The 23,730-nt window shown below is 43.3% G+C and overlaps 1 protein-coding gene across 3 annotated transcripts in view; it reads right to left on the minus strand.

The window, feature by feature from the left end:
- The window catches only part of CHCHD3 (coiled-coil-helix-coiled-coil-helix domain containing 3), a 272,908-nt gene that overhangs the window by 248,178 nt on the left and 1,000 nt on the right, over window positions 1–23,730 (minus strand). For all 3 annotated transcript variants that reach the window (XM_030575376.1, XM_030575291.1, XM_030575452.1), the window contains exon 2: window positions 21,001–21,112. In XM_030575376.1, coding sequence (XP_030431236.1) covers window positions 21,001–21,112 — 112 coding nt within the window. The remainder of the gene's footprint in view (window positions 1–21,000; window positions 21,113–23,730) is intronic.

Consider the following 23,730-nt stretch of genomic DNA (forward strand, 5'->3'; position numbering starts at 1 on the left):
TCTTTTAAGCTGCACAAAAGTCATCACGGATAGAAAACAAGCACCTCCTGTTACAGCCAGGAGGCCTCATTACTTTAGCACGATGAACGGGGCTCTGTATAGGTATGTCCTTAAGGATCTGCCATATAAAATGTATTTTTTCTTTACTATTGTAAAAAAAATGAGAATCTGCACAATTCAAAAGGTTTTCCCTCTTCGTCTGACTGAAGAATAAAGACTTTGGTTTAAAATCACAAGTGAATTGAGTTATATGTACTAAACTCTCCTAGCACACTTCAGTTAATTTTCATTTTGCTGACAGTCTGTGTCAATTTACGTGTAACTCAGATAAGCATGTTCTTGATACCATACAGTACAATCTCCAATTATACATAAGAACTCAGTAGTTTTGACATGCTAAGAATTTTGGATGCTGCTTAAGACAAAGCTAAAGAAACCCACTTTAAAAAGGGAGTTTTTGCTGTTTTTTTTTAAAAAGAGACACAACATGTGATCTCATACACACACACACACCAAATAACTCCCATGACTTTTATTCTAAATGGCATATTCATTTACACTCCTAAGACTAATTACCAAAAAGGAGAAACCTCGCCTGGAATACTAGCATTACACCATAATGTTACATTCTAAGCCCACCCAGATTTCATTTGGTGAGACCCCTGCAATGGCTGCCTGCCATTTTACCACCTCAAACTGTTAAAAAAGGCTCCCTATCCAATCTTTGTCTCCCACACGCCCTCCCCAGTTCCTTGTCCAGGTCTCACTGCCCAGGTTTCCCACTCATAGCCCAGGTCCTCACCAGATCTGTTGCTTCTCCCTCCCCACACCACATTGGTTCCCAGTCTCATTCCCAGTTAATCCCAGTCTGCTCCAAATCCTGCCTCAGGCTCCCAAGCACTCCCACAGGCACCATGTTCCAGTCCATCTCTCTCCACCAGCTTCCAGTCTCAGTTCTCACCCCCGGGCTCCTTGCTCCCATCTTTCCCCCAGCCCAGTTTCTTCTCCCCTCTGCATTCAAATCAGGCAGCTTACTCCTCCATGCTTCCCTGCCATAGTAAGAGGATTACTAAGAACACTGAGACAGGCTACCTGCTTTCAGTTCCAGTACTTAGATCCAGCATGGTCCCCAGTCACTCAGAGTTGTGACTGCACAAAAAGACGTGCTCACCCCCTTGGTGGAGCATGCCCAGTACAGATAGAATCTTTAGGAAATTTAACTGTGAAGGTTTAGCAAATCTCTGCTAAAGAAGCACAAAAGGATAGTTCAAAGGGTTACAACTTGGTCAGATTTGAACAGATATTCACAAGGACAGCAAAAGGCACATCCTCAACATAAAAGCCACCTTCCCAATCCACACTGTCACATTTCAAGTCTCTGCTCTAAAGAATAAGGGTACTACAGATTTTTAAAATAAAAGTCACCCAAAAAAGAGTTTGTACATGGACAAAACATATTTTCCCCTAGCCTCATGCTCTGAAACAGCTGAACCATTCTGTATAAATTAAAAAAGAATAAAAATCAGCCTGATGCACATACCCAGCCTGGAGAATTTTAGCCCAAACAGCTGAAGTCTGGCAAAGTTATAAGCAACTGAAAACAGGGAATCTTGTAATAGGAAGTGGTGAGCAACAATAATAGGCACCAGTGACGGAGCGTATCAGGCCGTTTGAGAGGCCTCGCAGTCCTACACACCCTGCCCCAGGAAAGGAGCATTGAAGGTGGGTCCTCCAGGCCTGCCTAGAAAGGCTGCAGGGACGCAGCCAATGAGAGCACAGCAGGAACAGTTAAAAGAAGCTGGAGGGGCTGAGCCAGTCAGTGGATGGCTGGGATAAGAAGGCTGTGAAACTGCACAGGTAAAGAGGCTTGAGAGAGACCCTGGTCAAGTAGGGACTGGACTGTGAAGCTCCCAGGCAGAAAGGCCTGGGAGAGAGAACTTTAACTAAAAGGGGGCAGAGACTGTTACAAGCTCTCCAAGCAAAGAGGCCTGAGAGAAGATCCTAAGCAATCAGGACAGAGGCTGAAAAACTCTCCAGGCAAGGTGACCTGGGAGAGACCCTGCTCAAACAGAGAGCCCAAGAAGGTGACGGATTGAGCGAGAAGCAGCCCAAGGAACACAGCAGCAACTGTTAAAGGGAAGCAGCACGTGACTGCTGTTTATAGGGTCTCTGGGGTGGGACTCAGAGTAATGGGAGGTCTTGAATCCCCCCGCTGGCTGCTGAGGAAATGGCCTAAGGCCCAAGAAGGGGATAAGACTCAGTACTAGAAGTCTTACAAAGAGGCTAGAATTTAAACAGGCCCAGAGATGGGGCTGAAGACCCCAGAGACGGCCAACCATTTGTTGGATTTTGTTACCCCAGAAGGGGTTCGTTCATGCATATTAATTGAGAGACTTAGCTGGAGGACTGAGCCACTGAAGACCCACCTGACAAGGGCAATAGCAGACAGGAGGTGCCAGGAAGAGGAAAGAGTTCAGGATTGCACCCAGCCAACAGGAAGTGTTCAAGAGAGATGAGTGCACCTCGTCACAGCAGTGCAATAAGCCATGCCTATAACACATACCATTCTGTTCTTAAACTCATCGCTACACATTACTACTTTGTCTGGCAGAATGTTCTATGATCTAAATCATGCAGCACTGGAAATACCTCCACTTCTCTAGCTTAAAAATATCATTCCACACTTTTAGTTGAGAACGCCAGTAAGGCTACACCTAAAATACCACAGCGCTGAGAACCAAAAACAGCAGAAACATAAGCCAGGAGCCAGCAGCTTTTGTTTGTTTGTTTGTTTTTTGTTTCCCATTAGCTAGTTATTGCCAGGGGGAGGGTGTTTTTGAGCACAAAATCCATTTAGTTTGTGAACAGGGTCACTAACTGCAGGAGCCATCCAACAGTCAGCAGGGGCATGGCAGGTGATCTTTTTCCTGGCAATCCCCTGTTGGCAGCCACTCTGGACCTGAGGTCGTCCGTCCCTTCTGTAACTCAGCACTCTGGCCAGATCATGTTTTATGTATGCTGTTTTCAGGGTATATAGAGTCCAGCAATTGGGGAGGCCTCTGGATTATGCAAGGCGGCTTTGGGTCTGCCCCCCTACTTTGAGGTCTTGGGATCTTGACCCTTTTGTCCTCAGGGTTTCTCTCCCCTAGACTCCCCGTATCAGGGGTCTGCTTCTGTCTTTAGCACTCCCTAGAGGTTGGTAGGGGAATCCAAGCTCAGTCTCTCCACTGGATTCTGATCCAGGGCACATTGTAAGCAGCTAAGTCCTGCCTCACCAAATGCTCTACTGCTGCCTCCATGGGTCACTTCCTGCCAGATCCCTGTTTCTCAATGGGCAAAGTAGCTGGAATCAAAGATAAAGTCTCAGAACTTCTGAGATTCACATCTCTCTTCCCTTTGACCCCAACATATCTCAGGAGCTCCTGCAAAACTCCTTCTCAGGAATTCAGAGTATATGTCAGTTCACCTCCACTGTCTGCTGCCCTCCTGAGCTGGGCTGCTCTCCCTCTGAGATCCTCCTCCAAGCCATGCCTGCTTTGCAGGTGTGGCAGAGTGGGGCTGCCTGGGCCCAAAGCAGCTGCTTAACCCCTTCTTTACCAGTGCTGTGTTTGTATACACCATCATACTGTGCAATGAAAAACAGATCTGTTCCTCCTAACCTGTACACAGTTTCTAAGCAACCAGATAACGTGTTGCATATAGTACCTTCATAACTGCTGTAAAATCATTTTTGCTATATCTGCATTGCTAAATTACTGAGGAAAAAAAGACTTACAGCAAATATCAGCATTCAGTGAAACCTAATAGAGCGCTTAGAGCTAGGGGTAGTTTAGCATGAAATTTAATTTTGGAAAATCCACCTGAGACGCAGGAAGCATATAATATGCTGTACATTTGGAATTACCTGTTTTACAGTACATAAAGAAACAAAAATGGTTCTTCTAAATGAATATCTATTAAAGGAGAAAACGCTGCCTGTGCACACAAAGTTACCGGAGAGAGAGAAAGAGAGAGAACTGACCACTAAAAACGGAACTACTAGACCTACTTTAATCAAATAAGTGTTAAAAACACTGCTGTAGTAAACAGGAACAAAGCTTCTATCTATTTTCTCCCCCTTTTAGTTTTGTCTCAAGTCTCAAAAATATCCACTGGTTTTCCAAGATGTGAGCCGTAAAACTGGTGAAATGATAATCAGCATACAAACTTTCCAACCCACTGTTTGAGAACGTTCATGTTGCACTCTTCCACTACGCCTGCCTGCTCTGATCTTGATAATTTCAAGAGGCTACACCAGCTAACAAAAAACCCAACTCTCGGAAGAGCAGAATCCCTATGAAATTCAAAACTATCTTTTCTATACTGGGTGGGGAAGAGATCCAGCTATGCTGCGAGCCAGGACCACCTTGAAACTCTCTCAAACTCTAGCCAGTCCCACCAGCCAAGCCTCATGAAGGGGAAGGAACCTCGGTAAGTGTACACACGAATTACAAAGTTTAAATGTAAAGATGGCACCCAGCCCATCCCTAAGTTAAGACACAGGTATCAAGTTTTCACTGTTTTGCTCAAACAAGAAGATACAGCACAACAAGCAGCATTCTCCTGCAAGATAAGGGAGGAGCGCATGTGGAACAGTTTGTGTATGTACATAGCAATGTCCCTTGTATCACAGTAAGAGCCCTGGAATCCTCAGAAATCTCAATGAAATTTTGATGTAAATACTCTGTAATACTCTTCCAAAGGCGGGGGAAGCAGGTTTCAAGGGGGTCCGCCAAAATAAACCAGAAACCAGGCGGACATTAGACTTACTGGGGCCTGGGGCCGAAAGCCAAAGCCAGAGCCCAACTGCCCCGAGCTAAAAGCCTCAGCCCAAGCAACTTAGCTTCCAGGGCCCCCCTGTAGCGTGAGGACCAGGGCAATTGCCCTGACTGCTAACCCCTAATGTCGCCCCTGGGTTTTAATATATCGGATATGCAGAAAAACAGTTGTGGTACAGGTGTGCCGGGGAATGTTAATAACGTGTTGGGGGAGGGAGGCTTAGAAAGAAAAAAGTTGAAAACCCCTGGTATAAATGATGAGTCCCCAGTGATCCAGCAATGCTTGCATAACCACAGAAAAGTAGCCCTTTGTGTTGATATACTCTGTGGCAGTTGGGTTGGTACCAAAACACGGATACGTGTGCCATCTATCACCCTCCACAGTTCAGGAAATCAATAGCTGCAAATCATTCTGCTATGTCTTGCACACAGCCAGGAGTCACAGTCCTGCACACAATTAATGGCCCGGCATACTTGCATGACAACAACTGCCACTATAGATTTTCCAACTTCAAAATGATTTCCCACTGACCAGTAGCAATCCAATGCTGCAAGCTACCAGAGTGCAATTGCCACTTGCTTCTCAACTGTTAATGCAGCTCTCATTCTAGTGTCCTTGAGCTGGAAGGCTGGAGTGAGCTCCGAACACAGATCCAGAAATAGAATTTTCAGATGCAAAAGGCAACATTCATCTCCTCAAACCAACATTACAATTCTATCTCACCAATCAGTGCTTGTTTCTTAAGCTCAGAAGCAGTGCTCCACCATCTGTAGCTACTCTATGAATGCCACCAACAGCCACGAATTGTTTTTCGCTATGTACCTTAACAATCTGTGCTCCCAGCTACAGAACTTTGGATTCCGCTTCAATGCACTGAAGGTTCCATAGCTGAGAACATGTCAAAAGCACACAACTGAACTTTTGGTGCTCAGGAGCAGGGTCCACACGACGAGTTATTGTGTGGCAAGCTAGTGCACTGCAGATTCATATCCTCCCTTGCAGTTCACTAACTGTGTAGACAAGCCATTAGTTCATCCAAACTAAACAGTGCATTTCCATCTGCTCCAAAGAATGCACCAACAAGATGGCAGAAAGTTTAAGAACAGCCAATAATTATTTACTGATCTGCAAGGAGTCTTATCGGTTTAAAGATTTATACGATCTGAAAAATACATACTAAACCAGTTTTAATAACACAAATTAATAGGAATACATCCTCTATTGTTGAGAATAGGGGATTATATTACACTTTCAGGGGACTGGGTGAAAAAGCCTAATAAATTCAATCTCTCATTACCATAAACAAATAAACAAAATAATCTGACTTTTTGCTTCTAAGTTTTATTCTATTTTGCACTGAAATGTACACCCCACCAAGGTGGTTTGTAACAGTCCACTCAAGATATATAAATGAAGAGGTCCTTCTCATTTCCTATGCATGCCACTGTCCTCCATATACTTTTGGCATCTAGTGACATGAGTGCCAGGTTAAAAATTATAGTGATACAATGAAGAGTTTGACAACTTTAGCAGGCTTCTGGGTTAGAAGACATTTCGCTCTCTAATAATAAAATTTTACATTGATACTGAAATGCTTTGGGTCAACTATACCCCACTGAAAACAGAGACAGCTCTGAGAAAGAACAGGGCAACCAACTGCCATAAACATGCTGAAAGACAGCAGTGGTGTGAATATTTTAGTCAAGCATGCTAGGACAAATCCCTACTCAACTAAACTGCCTTGTGATCTTTAGCATGCCTTCCTCTGATGACTTCTAATCCCTATCTGATCAGCCAGCCATTCAATGCACTTTAGCAAATCTTTTCAAGAGAGTGTAAATTAAGTTTGCTGCCACCAAACAACCAAAAGCTTTTATTGGAAGTGTACCTTTTCCAAGATTAAGAGTGACTTTGCCTGGATCCTTTTTATGAAAAGTGACACTGTCCAAGCATGGCCATGTTAGACTCTATTCTCATGTAGAGACCAAACTTTTCTGTTACTTTAAAATGGTCATGTCATAAACAGATAGCTAAAGGTTAACGTCTCTTTCACCTGGAAAGAAGTAATCTGAACCACCTGACCAGAGGACCAATCAGGAAACAAGACTTTTTCAAATCTGGGTGGAGGGGTTGTTGTGTGTGAGTCCTTTGTCTTGAATCTATCTCTCTCGGCTATGGGAGGATTTCTGTTTCTTGCTTTCTAATCTTCTGTTTCCAAGTTGTAAGTACAAAATATAGTAAGGCAGTAAGGTTTCTACTGGTTTTCTTTTGTATTTACATGAATATAGTTGCTGGAGTGCTTTGAATTGTATTCTTTTTGAATAAGGCTGTTTATTCAATATTCTTTTAAGCAAATGACCCTGTATGTGTCACCTTAATACAGAGAGACCATTTGTATGTATTGTTCTTTCTTTTAAAACCTGTTGGAGTTTTTCTTTAGTGAGGAACTCCAAGGAATTGGGTCTGCAGCTCACCAGGGAATTGGTGGGAGGAAGAAGTCAGAGGGAGATCTGTGTGTGTTAGATTTACTAGCTTGATTTTGCATTCCCTCTGGGTGAAGAGGGAGGTAATTCTGTTCTCCAGGACTGGGAACGGGGAGGGTGGAGTCCCTCTGTTTAGATTCACAGAGCTTGTGTCTGTGTATCTCTCCAGGAGCACCTGGAGGGGGGAAGGGAAAAGATTTATTTCCCTTTGTTGTGAGACTCAAGGGTTTGGGTCTTGGGGTCCCCAGGGAAGGTTTTTGTGGGGACCAGAGTGCCCCAAAACACTCTAATTTTTTGGGTGGTGGCAGCAGTACCAGGTCCAAGCTGGTAACTAAGGTTGGAGGTTTTCATGCTAACCCCCATATTTTGGACGCTAAGGTCCAAATCTGGGACTAGGTTATATGACAGGTCATCACATGGTAAATGAAAAGGAACAACTATTTTCAGAGTGCAAGACTAGCAGAGGGTGAGACTTTACTTGCAGAGGAACTCTTGATTAACCCTAATCACTAACACGGCAAACTCTAGTTGCATTGTTCCATGCAGTTTTACAAACCATGAACTCAAAACTAAACAAACAAAAAGTACAAGCCACACAGAATAGCTCCTATATTTTCCTTGAAGCTCCCCGATCCGATTCCTACTGAGCATCACCAAGTTGTCTTTCTATTCTCAGTAATAGGACCCTTCTTCTGAAGGTGCTGAAGTGTTTAAATCAAGATTAGATGATTCCTAAAGACATGCTGTAGTGTAGTTCAAACAGAAGTTATAGGTTTGATGCACAAATTCCAGGGTAAGGTTCTTCGGCTACTGTTATGCAGGAGATCAGACTACATGATTATAATGGTCCCTACTTAAAAACTATTATGTACACCTCCACCCCGATATAACGCTGTCCTCGGGAGCCCAAAAATCTTACCATGTTATAGGTGAAACCACGTGTTATATCGAGTGGCATTATATTGGGGGTAGAGGTGTAGTTTCAGTTGCATCATGTTAGCTCCCAATGAGGAGTGTCTTGCCTCCAAATACTGAATGTTAGTTAGCCCTTGAAACCCTAGACCATTGTCTGTCTTGACAGGCCTTACTTATAGGGACAGTTCTGGGGTGGGGCGTTTCAGGTGTTTGAGGGTTTCTCCAGGGGCAACAAAAGAGCTGTACCCCGTCTCACACAGCAAAACACATAATTAAGGGGACCATTCCCACATGAAAGGACCAGGCTCTCTGGTCACATTTTTCTCCTTTTGTTGAACATTCTAAGTCTGACTTAGTTTGTTAGCTGGGAGGACAGAGGCTGTTTTATTATTTGTTTGTACAGTGCCTAGCACAGTGGGGCCCTGATGCTTAACTGATTCTTCTAGGTGATACTTTAATACAAATAATGAATAACAGACATTATTAGGCACAAAAAAAGAAGAGAAAAAAAGGCTTCAAAACTCAGGAAGAATCTGTTCCCACAGGGGAAGGAACGTTGGCCAGGCATGAGAGCTTTTTTCCCCCCTTGTAATTTGGATTGTTGCTTTGGGGTTGTTTTTTCAAAATAGAATATTAACTTTAGAGTATCCAGTAAAGCTAAAATGAATTAAATCATTCTCTTTGTCTATTATGACTGAGTATCAGATATAACACACACTCAGAAAAAGCACTTAAATGGTGTGATCAAATTACTGTTCATCAATATTGCGCTAGGAATTATAGATATACTTCAAAGATTTCACACTTGTTAAATATTTCAGTACATTTAATGTTGCTCAGAAAACTGAAAATGACTAAAGCAACCTATGATGGTTTAAGATATAGTATTCGGACTTCAGATTTCATTATAGTTGTACGGAAAAAAAAATTCCAATTGAAGTCAACAATCATATGTCTTGCTTGCCAATTCTTGCAAGCAATGTAACCTGGTACTCCTCAGCCAGCAGCTTCAGATAACTCTACTCAATTTTTCCTACTTAAAGTTTTTGACCACTGTGAAAAGAACTAAAACAAGACATCCCAAGATAAAGGGCACTGTCCATATGATGTGAGGTTCTTAAATCAACACAGCAATTGGCTTTCAAACAAGGAATGTAAGAAAAACCTTGCAAGGCACTGCTTTGTCTGTAAGATCATCTTATCAGACAAAACACTGATGAGGACAAACTAGGTCTGGCTATAGTATAAACAGGTCCACCAGCATTAATGCATCAAAAGAACTCAAGTCTGTAGTTCTTTTCTGAAAACACTCAAGGAAAAGTACACATTGCCACATCTCTCACACCTCTCTAGCATTATTTAATTCTCTTAAATACAAATAATTTTTAACAACAAAAGTAAGCTATAACGCAGTGGCTCTCAAACTTTTTTTTACTGGAGACCCCTTTCACATCGCAAGCCTCTGAGTGCGACTCCCGGTCCCGTCCCGTCCCCAATATATTAAAAAGGGTGTTTAATTTAACACCTGTATAAATGCTGGAGGCAAGCGGGATTTGGGGTGGAGGTTAACAGCTCATGACTCCCCATGTAATGACCTTGCAACCACCTCCTGACCCCCAGTTCGAGAACCCCTGGTATAACCCCTGCTGTATATTCTAGCAGAAATAGTCACTTCATCTAAATGTATGGTGGTTGTTTTTAAAGTTGAAAATATATATAGGATAGATAGTATGAGTTTCCCTAAAGTTGCAAAGGACTAAACTGACTTTGGAGTTCAATAAAAGAAAAAAAAAAAGAATTGTGTTGATTCCCCCAGCCTATCACACAAAGAGGACAGAAAGTGTATAGTTATATACACACTAGGATTAGACCTCTGAAAATCCTGGCTGCCAATCCTGTGCACAGATTACACACTCCAAATTTCCCTTTTTTCACAGTTGCCTAAACATGAGACTCCATTCTCAACACTTGTTTCATTTTATTTTCTAAAACTGCCCACACTGATAATAGTGAGCAATAGCAATGAACATGATTACTGTTTTACAGGGCATCTCAGCACTGTGGTGGGATATATCATAATGAGATTATCTCAAAGGTAAGAGTACGACTTCAGTCAAAAGATACAAAGTGCAGCCTCTGGAGTAGCCCTTTTTATAACACTAACATAGCACACAATGTCACAAGAACTACATGATTTTAACTAAAATGGACAGTAGTGGGGCTGAGGCAGGGCACCAGAGCCTACTCCAGATGCTACTGAAGTCAATGGAAAGTTTCCTATTGACTTCAAAAAGGTACTGGATGACACCCTGGAGTCAGGAGATCTGGTTTTCACTCCTTTCTCTACTGCTGATCTGTGTGCGGTACCAGGCACGTCACCTTGCCTCTCTCTCCATGTCAGTTTCCCATTCTGTAAACTGGGGGTAGCTCCTTACCAGGTGTGTTTTAATGCTTAATATTTGTAACACACTCAAGTACCGTAGATGAAAGATGCTACATTCACCTCACTGAAACCTTGACTCTAAACCCATTTCTACCACAGTGTCTGTGAAAAACTCGGAACTGAAAGCAGCTAAGCAAACGGCTATTAGGGAATACTGATATTAATATTTCTCTCATTGCCTAATGCCTCTACTCTACTTCCACTACATTGATGTGCAAATAAGGGATGGACACATAACCACCACCCTATACCAGAAACCTACTGACTGCTTGTCATAAACAGATAGCTAAGGGTTAATGTCTCTTTCACCTGAAACACCTGACCAGAAAACCAATCAGGAAACCGGATTTTTTCAACTTTGGGTGGAGGGAAGTGTGTCTCTGAGTCTTTTGTCTGCCTGCCTGCTTCTCTGAGCTTTGGAGAAGTACTTTCTACTTTCTAGTCTTCTGTTTCTAAGAGTAAGGACAAAGAGATCAGATAGTAAGTTATATGGTTTCTTTTCTTTGGTATTTGCATGAATATAAGTGCTGGAATGCTTTGATTTGTATTCTTTTTGAATAAGGCTGTTTATTCAATATTCTTTTAAGCAATTGACCCTGTGTTGTATCATCTTAATACAGAGAGAACATTTGTATTTTTTCTTTTTTATATAAAGTTTTCTTTTAAGACCTGTTGGAGTTTTTCTTTACTTCAGGGAAATTAAGTCTGTACTCACCAGGGAATTGGTGGGAGGAAGAAATCAGGGGAAAGCTGTGTGTTGGATTGCTAGCCTGATTTTGCATTTCCTCTGGGTGAAGAGGAAAGTGCTTTTGTTCCAGGATTGGGAACGGAGAGGGGGACTCACTCTGCGTAGTTTCACAGAGCTTGTGTCTGTGTATCTCTCCAGGAGCACCTGGAGGGGGGAAGGGAATCAGGATTATCTCCCTTTGTTGTGAGACTCAAGGGATTTGGGTCTTGTGGTCCCCAGGGAAGGTTTTTCAGGGGGACCAGAGTGCCCCAAAACACTCTAATTTTTGGGTGGTGGCAGCAGTACCAGGTCCAAGCTGGTAACTAAGCTTGGAGGTTTTCATGCTAACCCCCAAATTTTGGACGCTAAGGTCCAGAATCTGGGAATAAGGTTATGATATGGTGTGCAGCGTTGTGGGAAAGATACAATCCAGAAGCCAGTAGGAATATTATATTTTTCTTTTCTCTGCTAGGGGCTTTTTAGCAGAGAGAAACAGTTTGGTTTTAAAAGGGAACCAGAGAGAATTTTTTTTTTTCTGCTCTCTAGCAGTTTGTGGTTTGCATATTAAGCGAGAAGACTGTTAAGGGTCTTTTGTCATGCAATAGCCCTCCCATTAGGAGGCAAATACCAGCACTTATATGCATGCAAATAAAGTGGTTTTTCTGGTTTCCCTTCATTGAACATTAGCTAGAGAGAGAAAGGGAAAAAAGCACTGTTGCTAGGCAGACTCCAGGAGGGAACAGAGCCTGCAGTTCAAAAGAGAAACACCGGAGGGCACCCCAACACAAGAAAACAGGAACCATGTCTACCAGGACAAAAATGGAGGCCGAAGACCAATTCAAAGAAGCTGAACACAGGCGAGAGATGGAAAAACACAAACAGGAACTAGAAATAAAACAAAAAGAGATGGAGATAAAAGAAAAGGAAGAAAGCCTCAAACTGGCAGCCTTCCAAAGAGAACAGGCAGCCCAAGAGGCAGCACACAAAAGAAAACTAGAAGAAGAAGAGGTGGCCCACCGCCGAGAAATGAAAAAGCACCAAAAAGAAATGGAAAAACACCAAAAAGAAATAGAAAAACAACAAAAAGAAATGGAAAAACAACAAAAAGAGAATGAAGAGAAGGAAAAACAGAGAAAACATGAACTGGAGATGGCAAAAGCTGGGCTGCATGTGCCAGCCAACCCTAACAACCCGGCGCCAATTATTGCTCCACAGCACAGGAAATTTCCCACCTACAAGGCAGGTGATGACACCGAGGCCTTCTTGGAAAATTTTGAAAGAGCCTGTCTTGGGTACAGCATCCCCGAAGACCAGTACATGGTAGAATTAAGGCCACACCTCAGTGGACCTTTAGCAGAGGTGGCAGCTGAAATGCCCAAGCCGCAAATGAATGACTATAAACTTTTTCAAACCAAGGCCAGATACAGGATGGGGATAACCCCAGATCATGCCCGTCGGCGCTTCAGAACCCAAAAATGGAAACCAGAGGTGTCATTTCCCAAACACGCCTACTACATTGCAAAAAACTATGAGGCCTGGTTAACAGGAAACAACATTCAAACCTTGGAAGAAGTGAACCTCCTCATACAAATGGAGCAGTTCTTGGATGGTGTTCCTGAAGACATCACACGGTACATACAAGATAGAAATCCCAAAACTATCGCTGAGGCGGGGGAGATTGGAGCCAAATGGATGGAACTGGCAGAAAGCAAAAAAGCTACTGTCAAGGGGAACGATTACCCCAGGGGGCACACAGACCATAAACCCTACAACCGAGGACAGCCAAAGACCCTCCATACCACCCAAGTAAAGCCACAGATACCCTACTCTTCAACCTCACCAGTCTCCAGTAACTCACCTCGGCCCAGTGACCCATCAGATGGAAGATGCTTTAAGTGTAATGAACTGGGACATATCAAGGCCAACTGTCCCAAGAACACCATGCGAGTGCAATTCATTACACCACCATCACCCCAAAGATCCCCAGGCCCAGATGCCTCTCAAATACCCTTGGAGCGAAGGGAAAATTTGAGAGTGGGCGAAAAGAAGGTTACTGCGTGGAGAGACACGGGGGCACAAGTGTCAGCTATCCACCAATCCTTCGTTGACCCCAAATTCATCAACCCAAAGGCCAAAGTTACAATTTACCCCTTCATGTCACAAGCTGTAGACTTGCCTACAGCTCAACTGCCTGTCCAGTACAAAGGCTGGTCAGGAAGGTGGACTTTTGCAGTCTATGACAATTATCCTATCCCCATGCTACTGGGGGAAGACTTGGCCAACCAGGTGAGGCGGGCCAAGAGAGTGGGAATGGTTACCCGTAGCCAAACCAGGCAAGCTTCCAGACCCATTCCTGTTCCTGAGCCGTCCACAGAAGCCCCGTCTGTGTTACCAGAGACCCAGACAGAGGCAGTGGACCCGGATTCCATGCCTACCACTGAAACAGCCACAGCATCTCCAGTCCCAGGCCCGGAACTGGAACAGCAACCAGCACCAGCAAGTGCAACCACATCTTCAAACTCAACGCCAGAGGGCGCCAGCAAGCCAGAACTGGCAGAAGCAAAAGACAGCCATACCCAAAAGGCTCAGCCAGAGCCTGAAATACCCTCAGGTGCACCAGCGGAGAGCGGTTCACCAGCAACGAAAACAACCCCATCACCTACATCGCTTCCAGAGGGACCAAGCCCAAGTCCACAGTCTGAGGAAGAACTGGTGACCCCAGCCTCAAGGGAACAGTTCCAGGCTGAGCAGGAAGCAGATGACAGCCTTCAGAAAGCTTGGGCGGCGGCACGGAGCACCCCACCGCCTCTCAGCTCTTCTAATCGATCCCGGTTTGTTATAGACCAAGGACTTTTATACAAGGAAATTCTTTCTGCTGGACACCGGGAAGAATGGCAGCCGCAAAAACAGTTGGTGGTTCCAACTAAGTACCGGGGGAAGCTCTTAAGCTTAGCCCATGATCATCCCAGTGGCCATGCTGGGGTGAACAGAACCAAGGACCGGTTGGGGAAGTCCTTCCACTGGGAGGGGATGGGCATGGACGTTGCCAAGTATGTCCGGTCTTGTGAGGTATGCCAAAGAGTGGGAAAGCCTCAAGACCAGGTCAAGGCCCCTCTCCAGCCACTCCCCATAATTGAGGTCCCATTTCAGCGAGTAGCTGTGGATATTCTGGGCCCTTTCCCAAAAAAGACGCCCAGAGGAAAGCAGTACGTACTGACTTTAGTGGACTTTGCTACCCGATGGCCAGAAGCAGTAGCTCTAGGCAACACCAGGGCTAACACTGTGTGCCTGGCCCTAACAGACATCTTTGCCAGGGTAGGTTGGCCCTCTGACATCCTTACAGATTCAGGGTCTAATTTCCTGGCAGGGACCATGGAAAAACTGTGGGAAACTCATGGGGTGAATCACTTGGTTGCCACCCCGTACCACCATCAAACCAATGGCCTGGTGGAAAGGTTCAATGGAACTTTGGGGGCCATGATAAGAAAATTCATCAACGAATTCTCCAATAATTGGGACCTAGTGTTGCAGCAGTTGCTGTTTGCCTACAGGGCTGTACCACATCCCAGTTTAGGGTTTTCACCATTTGAACTTGTGTATGGTCACGAGGTTAAGGGGCCATTACAGTTGGTGAAGCAGCAATGGGAGGGGTTTACGCCTTCTCCAGGAACTAACATTCTGGACTTTGTAAGCAACCTACAAAGCACCCTCCGACACTCTTTAGCCCTTGCTAGAGAGAACCTAAAGGATGCTCAAGAAGAGCAAAAGGCCTGGTATGACAGACATGCCAGAGAACGTTCCTTCAAGGTAGGAGACCAGGTTATGGTCTTGAAGGCGCAACAGGCCCATAAGATGGAAGCATCATGGGAAGGGCCATTCACGGTCCAAGAGCGCCTGGGAGCTGTGAACTACCTCATAGCATTTCCCAATTCCTCACTAAAGCCTAAAGTGTACCATGTTAATTCTCTCAAGCCTTTCTATTCCAGAGACTTACAGGTTTGTCAGTTTACAGTCCAGGGAGATGATGCTGAGTGGCCTGACGGTGTCTACTACGACGGGAAAAAAGACGGTGGCGTGGAAGAGGTGAACCTCTCAACCACCCTGGAACGTCTGCAGCGGCAACAAATCAAGGAGCTGTGCACTAGCTTCGCCCCATTGTTCTCAGCCACCCCAGGACGGACTGAACGGGCATACCACTCCATTGATACAGGTAATGCTCACCCAATCAGAACCCCACCCTACCGGGTGTCTCCTCATGCCCAAGCTGCTATAGAACGGGAGATCCAGAACATGCTACAGATGGGTATAATCCGCTCATCTACCAGTGCATGGGCATCTCCAGTGGTTCTGGTACCCAAACCAGATGGGGAAATACGCTTTTGCGTGGACTACCGTAAGCTAAATGCTGTAACTCGTCCGGACAACTATCCAATGCCACGTACCGATGAGCTATTGGAAAAGTTGGGACGTGCCCAGTTCATCTCTACAATAGACTTAACCAAGGGGTACTGGCAAGTACCGCTAGATGAACCTGCCAAGGAGAGGTCAGCATTCGTCACCCATGCGGGGGTGTATGAATTCAATGTCCTTCCTTTCGGCCTGCGAAATGCACCCGCCACCTTCCAGAGGCTGGTAGATGGTCTACTAGCTGGACTGGGAGAATTCGCAGTTGCCTACCTCGATGATGTGGCCATTTTTTCAGACTCCTGGCCCGAACACCTACTCCACCTGGAAAAGGTCTTTGAGCGCATCAGGCAGGCAGGACTAACTGTTAAGGCCAAAAAGTGTCAAATAGGCCAAAACAGAGTAACTTACCTGGGGCACCAGGTGGGTCGAGGAACCATAAACCCCCTACAGGCCAAGGTGGATGCTATCCAAAAGTGGCCTGTCCCAAGGTCAAAGAAACAGGTCCAATCCTTCTTAGGCTTGGCCGGATACTACAGGCGATTTGTACCACACTACAGCCAAATCGCTGCCCCATTGACCGACCTGACCAAAAAGACCCAGCCAAATGCCGTTAAGTGGACTGATGAGTGTCAAAAAGCCTTTACCCAGCTTAAGGCAACGCTCATGTCGGACCCTGTGCTCAGGGCCCCGGACTTTGACAAGCCATTCCTAGTAACCACGGATGCATCTGAGCGTGGTATAGGAGCAGTACTCATGCAGGAAGCAACAGATCACAACTTCCATCCTGTCGTGTTTCTCAGCAAGAAACTGTCTGACAGGGAAAGTCACTGGTCAGTCAGTGAAAAGGAATGCTATGCCATTGTGTACGCCCTGGAAAAGCTACGCCCATATGTTTGGGGACGGCGGTTCCAACTACAAACTGACCATGCTGCACTAAAGTGGCTTCATACTGCCAAGGGGAACAACAAGAAACTTCTTCGTTGGAGTTTAGCTCTCCAAGATTTTGATTTTGAAATTCAACACATCACAGGAGCTTCTAACAAAGTTGCTGATGCACTCTCCCGTGAGAGTTTCCCAGAATCCAGTAGTTAAAAAGTGTTCTTAAAATGTAAAAGTCTGTTAGTTATATACTTAGTAGTATATGTAAAGGTGCATGTGTTGTATTAATCTGTTTATTTTCAAGTTCTAGAAGGAAATTGCCGCCAGTGAGCTTCCCCACTGTCTGCAATTTGGGGGGCGTGTCATAAACAGATAGCTAAGGGTTAATGTCTCTTTCACCTGAAACACCTGACCAGAAAACCAATCAGGAAACCGGATTTTTTCAACTTTGGGTGGAGGGAAGTGTGTCTCTGAGTCTTTTGTCTGCCTGCCTGCTTCTCTGAGCTTTGGAGAAGTACTTTCTACTTTCTAGTCTTCTGTTTCTAAGAGTAAGGACAAAGAGATCAGATAGTAAGTTATATGGTTTCTTTTCTTTGGTATTTGCATGAATATAAGTGCTGGAATGCTTTGATTTGTATTCTTTTTGAATAAGGCTGTTTATTCAATATTCTTTTAAGCAATTGACCCTGTGTTGCATCATCTTAATACAGAGAGAACATTTGTATTTTTTCTTTCTTTTTTATATAAAGTTTTCTTTTAAGACCTGTTGGAGTTTTTCTTTACTTCAGGGAAATTAAGTCTGTACTCACCAGGGAATTGGTGGGAGGAAGAAATCAGGGGAAAGCTGTGTGTTGGATTGCTAGCCTGATTTTGCATTTCCTCTGGGTGAAGAGGAAAGTGCTTTTGTTCCAGGATTGGGAACGGAGAGGGGGACTCACTCTGCGTAGTTTCACAGAGCTTGTGTCTGTGTATCTCTCCAGGAGCACCTGGAGGGGGGAAGGGAATCAGGATTATCTCCCTTTGTTGTGAGACTCAAGGGATTTGGGTCTTGTGGTCCCCAGGGAAGGTTTTTCAGGGGGACCAGAGTGCCCCAAAACACTCTAATTTTTTGGGTGGTGGCAGCAGTACCAGGTCCAAGCTGGTAACTAAGCTTGGAGGTTTTCATGCTAACCCCCAAATTTTGGACGCTAAGGTCCAGAATCTGGGAATAAGGTTATGATACTGCTATACTTACCTATATGCCTCCAGCTTTCATCCAGACCACACCACATAATTCATTGTCTACAGACAAGCTCTAAGATACAACCACATTTTCTCCAATCCCTCAGACAGAGAAAAACATCTACAGGATCTCTATCAGGCATTCTCAAAACTACACTATCCACCTGCTGAAGTCAAGAAACAGATGGACAGAGCCAGAAGGGTACCCAGAAATCACCTATTACAGAACGGACCCAACAAAGAAAGTAACATAACGCCACTAGACATCACCTACAGCCCCCAACTAAAATCTTTCCAGCGCACCATCAAGGAACTACCACCTATCCTGAAGGATGATCTCTCACTCTCACAGACCTTGGAAGACAGGCCAGTCCTCACTTACAGACAGCCTGTCATAAACAGATAGCTAAGGGTTAATGTCTCTTTCACCTGAAACACCTGACCAGAGAACCAATCAGGAAACCGGATGTTTTCAACTGTGGGTGGAGGGAATTGTGTGTCTGAGGTCTTTGTTTTCTGTCTGCCTGCTTTCTCTGAGCTTTGGAGAAGTAGTTCTGCTTTCTAATCTTTTGTTTCTAAGTGTAAGGACAAAAAGATCAGATAGCAAGTTATATGGTTTCTTTTCTTTGGTATTTGCATAAATATAAGTGCTGGAGTGCTTTGATTTGTATTCTTTTTGAATAAGGCTGTTTATTCAATATTCTTTTAAGCAATTAGCCCTGTATTGTATCACCTTAATACAGAGAGACCATTTGTATTTTTATTTTCTTTTTTTTATATAAAGCTTTCTTTTAAGACCTGTTGGAGTTTTCTTTACTTCAGGGAAATTGAGTCTGTACTCACCAGGGAATTGGTGGGAGGAAGAAATCAGGGGAGATCGGTGTGTGTTAAATTGGCTAGCCTGATTTTGCATTCCCTCTGGGGGAATAGGAAAGTCCTTTTTGTTTCCAGGATTGGGAACGGAGAGGGTAGTTTCACAGAGCTTGTGTCTGTGTATCTCTCCAGGAGCACCTGGAGGGGGGAAGGGAAAAAGGATTATTTCCCTTTGTTGTGAGACTCAAGGGATTTGGGTCTTGGGGTCCCCAGGGAAGGTTTTTCAGTGGGACCAGAGTGCCCCAAAACACTCTAATTTTTTGGGTGGTGGCAGCAGGTACCAGGTCCAAGCTGGTAGCTAAGCTTGGAGGTTTTCATGCTAACCCCCATATTTTGGACGCTAAGGTCCAGATCTGGGACTAAGGTTATAACACAGCCCCCAAACCTGAAGCAAATACTCATCAGCAACTACACACCACACAACAGAAACACTAACCCAGGAACCAATCCCTGCAACAAACCCCGTTACCAACTCCATCCACATAGCTATTCAAGGAACATCATCATAGGACCTAACCACATCAGACACAGCATCGGGGGCTCGTTCACCTGCACATCTACCAATAGGATATATGCCATCATGTGCCAGCAATGCCCCTCTGCCATGTACATTGGCCAAACCGGACAGACTCTATGCAAAAGAATAAATGGACACAAATCAGACATCAAGAATTATAACATACAAAAACCAGAAGAACACGTCAATCTCCCTCGACACTCAATAACGGACTTAAAAGTGGCAATTCTCCAACAAAAAATTTCAAAAATAGACTCCAACAAAAAACTGCAGAACTGGAATTAATTTGCAAACTGGACTCCATTAAATCAGGCCTGAATAAAGACTGTGAGTGGATGGGTCACTACAAAAACTAAATTTCCTTCTGCTGATACTCAGACCTTCTTGCCTACTGTTTGAAATGGGCCACCTTGATTGCATTGGCCTCATTTGCACTGCAAAAGTGATTTTTCCCTCCTTTGGTATTCACCGTTCTTGTCAACTGTTGAGACTAGGCCACTTCTATCGTAATTTAATTGGTTTGTTAGCACCAACCTCCCACTTGGTAAGGCAACTCCCATCTTTTCATGTGATGTATATTTATACCTGCCTACTATATTTTCCACTCCATGCATCTGACGAAGCGGGTTTTAGCCCATGAAAGCTTATGCCCAAAGACATTTGTTTGTCTCTAAGGCGCCACAAGGACTCCTCGTAGTTTTTGTTGATACAGACTAGCGCACAGCTACCACTCTAAAATCTGTCATTAATATTTCTGTTATTTTTTTTTAAAATAGTTTTATGTGAAACCTGCTAATTGTCACGTAATTGTATGCGCCTATCACTGTTATTCTTGTCCACTCCCCTCCATATATTTTTTGCATCTTATCTTAATTCAGATTGCAAGGTCTTTAGCACAGAGGCCATTTTCAATGTGTGTTTGTATGGGGTTTGGTACAATGGTGCCTTAATCCTATCTGGGGCTTCTGGGCACTAGCAAAATACAAATTAATAATAATCTGGGTAATCATTTAGTATGAGCTACAATTATCCTTATTTTCATCAAGGCAAAGACAAGAGATAAAGTATCCGTCTTAAAGCATATTCTGTATATCTCTAATAAAACAATGCTAACGCTTGATTATATATAAAACAAGTAGGAAAGAAAAATCAGCATCAGAACCTGAGAGCTACTTCTTAAACTAACATTTTATTTTCTTTCCCTGAACAGATATTCAATATAATTTAGAAAATTTTTAACCAGAGATGTTTTTCTTTTTATGACATTCTATGCAACTTAGAAACCAGGCTTCCTTTAACCGAATTTTTAGAGACGATACAGTCATCAATAGCAAGAACATACACAACACTCCAATCACAAGTAAGAAATAAGATGACAAACTTGAGAGCATTTAATCTGACTAGATTTTTTCCCTATTTGTTTTGTTTGTTTAATAAAGTATTTTAAAACGTTTAATGAACAATAAGCAAAACCAAGTCCATCAGTATCACTTGACTTGGAGAAGACAGGGTTATTGTCAATGTCAGGCAAAGAAAGAGTATCAAATAGGATAACTTTATTAAAATTTTCTAAAAACTGTCTCATTTTTACAAAGTGATAAGCAGGTACATTAACCTACAGAGTCATTTCTACAAAATGGTAACAAGTTTATCATAGTAGTTTGAAAACTTCACCATACTCTATTTCTCCCTCAATCCTCAGAAAGTATAGCCATACCTGCATCACCTCCAAGCAAGCCATGATCACCAGGTGCTGATCGTCGCTGAAACTGTGGCCTTGCAGTGGATGAAGAAGGCTCCTTCATACGATCTATTACACTCTCAGACAGCTGGAAAGAACATAAAACGCAGCAAGATAAAACAGATCACCAAAAAAACCCACAACATCCCAAACAAAACCACAGAATAAAAACCAAACATCTAAAATTTTAATAAAAAATTTTGAATTAGCTTTGCAAAGGAATAGGTCGTCCACCCCCATGTCTTTCTTTCTTCCTCTTCAGATAGAGCCTGGAGGTATTTCTGAATATGGGCAGGGGGAACAAGGGCATTTTGGGCTTGCTATAGAACCAGTGTCAGCAACCTTTCAGAAGTGGTGTGCCAAGTCTTCATTTATTCATTCTAATTTAAGGTTTCGTGTGCCGGTAATATATTTTAATGTTTTTAGAAGGTCTCTTTCTATCAATCTATAATATATAACTAAACTACTGTTGTGTGTAAAGTAAATAAGGTTTTTAAAATGTTTAAGAAGCTTCATTTAAAATTAAAGTAAAATGCAGAGTTCCCCGGACCCATGGCCAGGACCCAGGCAGTGTGAGTGCCATTGAAAATCAGCTTGCATGCCGCCTTTGGCACGCGTGTCCAAGGTTGCCTACCCCTGCTATAGAATATGAACAGAAAGCAACAGGGTGGGGAGTAAATTGGTCTGGGGAAATAAAATGAAAAATGGAAGCAGCATAGGAAATGTAAAGTTCTGTACTGTTGACATATTGTTTACATTTTGTCCATCAGTTTCTCTTTTCTTAGTTATTTGGATCCTAATGATGAATCATATTTTGTGTTTGCATAACACACAGTCCAAAGGAGCCTTGACTTAACTGGGGTCTCTAGACACTACCACAATACTAACAACAACAACAACAACAACAAGTGTAATCATCAGCTAAATCCACTCTAACATCAGCATAAGCACAGAATTCCCAAATTTTTAATAGTTTCAATGAATATGCATTGACGTGGGAACAAGAAATGAATGCACAGATTCAGGCTTAGTCTGTAATAAGCCTAGCTGACCCGAGGGAAATACTTGACAGTAATATTAGTAAAATGAGTAGAAATATGAAATATTTATAATGTTCCAATTTACAACTGTATATTGTTCCCCCGATGCACCTTTTTGGAAAAAGTAGTAAAACATTATTATTTACTTTTTGGTCAGATTCTTCTGTGAAAAATAGGTTGCGGCTAATTAAAATCTAGTTTTAACTTTATCAAATACAAAACCAATTACATAACTAATAAAACCCAGTCTAAAAATATTTTATTGGTACAAATTCTTAATTGAATCTCCCTGCTAAGTCTTTGATCAAATATACACTTGAAGGTTTAAAATTATTCCATTCTCCTTATTTGCAAGGCTTAGTCAACCTCAACCCAGGTATGGTTCTGACCCTCTATCACAGGGGTCAGCAACCTTTCAGAAGTGGTGTACCGAGCCTTCATTTATTCACTCTAATTTAAGGTTTCGTGTGCCAGTAATACATTTTAACATTTTTAGACGGTCTCTTTCTAGAAGTCTATAATATATAACCAAACTAGGATTCTAAAATGTTTAAGAAGCTTCCTTTAAAATTAAATTAAAATGCAGAGCCCCCTGGATCGGTGGCCAGGACCCAGGCAGTGTGAGTGCCACTGAAAATCAGCTCGCGTGCCGCAGGTTGCCTACCTCTGCTCTATCATATGCTTAATTTTATTCATGTGAGCATTACCACTAACACTGGGGATATTCACTAGAGTAATAAGCATTTGCAGCACTGGGGCATAACAGACATAGCAAGAAACAAGAAGATTCTAAAACTGCTTGATCGATAAAGATATACAGTATGAACTGCATTTGTCCATGTCCTCTATCACATATGAACCCACATTAATTCCCAATACTTTAAAATCAAGTTTACTCTTCCAAATGTCCTATCCATTCCCCAGCACCAGTGCAGTCACACTGACAGTAACAATGATGTAAGAGCTACTTTAAACCACACTGAGGTATTTAAAATACCATGAGTGCCTTGGGAGAAGAAGAAATACAAGGCTTTTCTGTACATTGAACTGCAGTGTCTGAGGGTACGTCTACACTACCCGTCGGATCAGCAGGTAGCGATCATTCTGTCGGGGATCGATTTATCGTGTGTAGAGTGTAGACACGATAAATCAATCCCTGATCCCTCTCCCGCAGACTGCTGAACTCCAGCAGTGCGAGAGGCGGAAACAAAGTCGACGGGGGAGCCACAGCAGTCAATCCAGCGCTGTGAAGACGCAAAGTAAGTAATTTTAATTCGATCTAAGATACGTCAATTTCAGCTACGCTATTCTCGTAGTTGAAGTTGTGTATCTTAGATCCATCCCCCTATCCAGTGTAGACCGGGACTGAGAGTACCAGATAACCAGGTGAGGGAAAATACTCATGTAAACCACCAGGTATCCCTGTTTGTTCTGGAGCATTCTTCCATGGAAATGGCAGGAAAGGGCAACCTGTTACCACCCAACAAGAATCCTACAGTGCCTTGTCTGGTAAAATTTTAATTTTCTGATGCAGGGAACAAAGCATTTCAAACCCTCTTAGTGTCACAGAAAAATCTGTGTGTGAGTGTTGATCAGTGACAGAATGAAAGGAGAAAGGGAGAAATAAATAGGGCATGTGGAAGGGTGAGAGGAAAACAAGAGGAAG

Source organism: Gopherus evgoodei, chromosome 1 (genome assembly GCF_007399415.2).
Source record: "Gopherus evgoodei ecotype Sinaloan lineage chromosome 1, rGopEvg1_v1.p, whole genome shotgun sequence".
Classification (NCBI taxonomy): domain Eukaryota; kingdom Metazoa; phylum Chordata; order Testudines; family Testudinidae; genus Gopherus; species Gopherus evgoodei.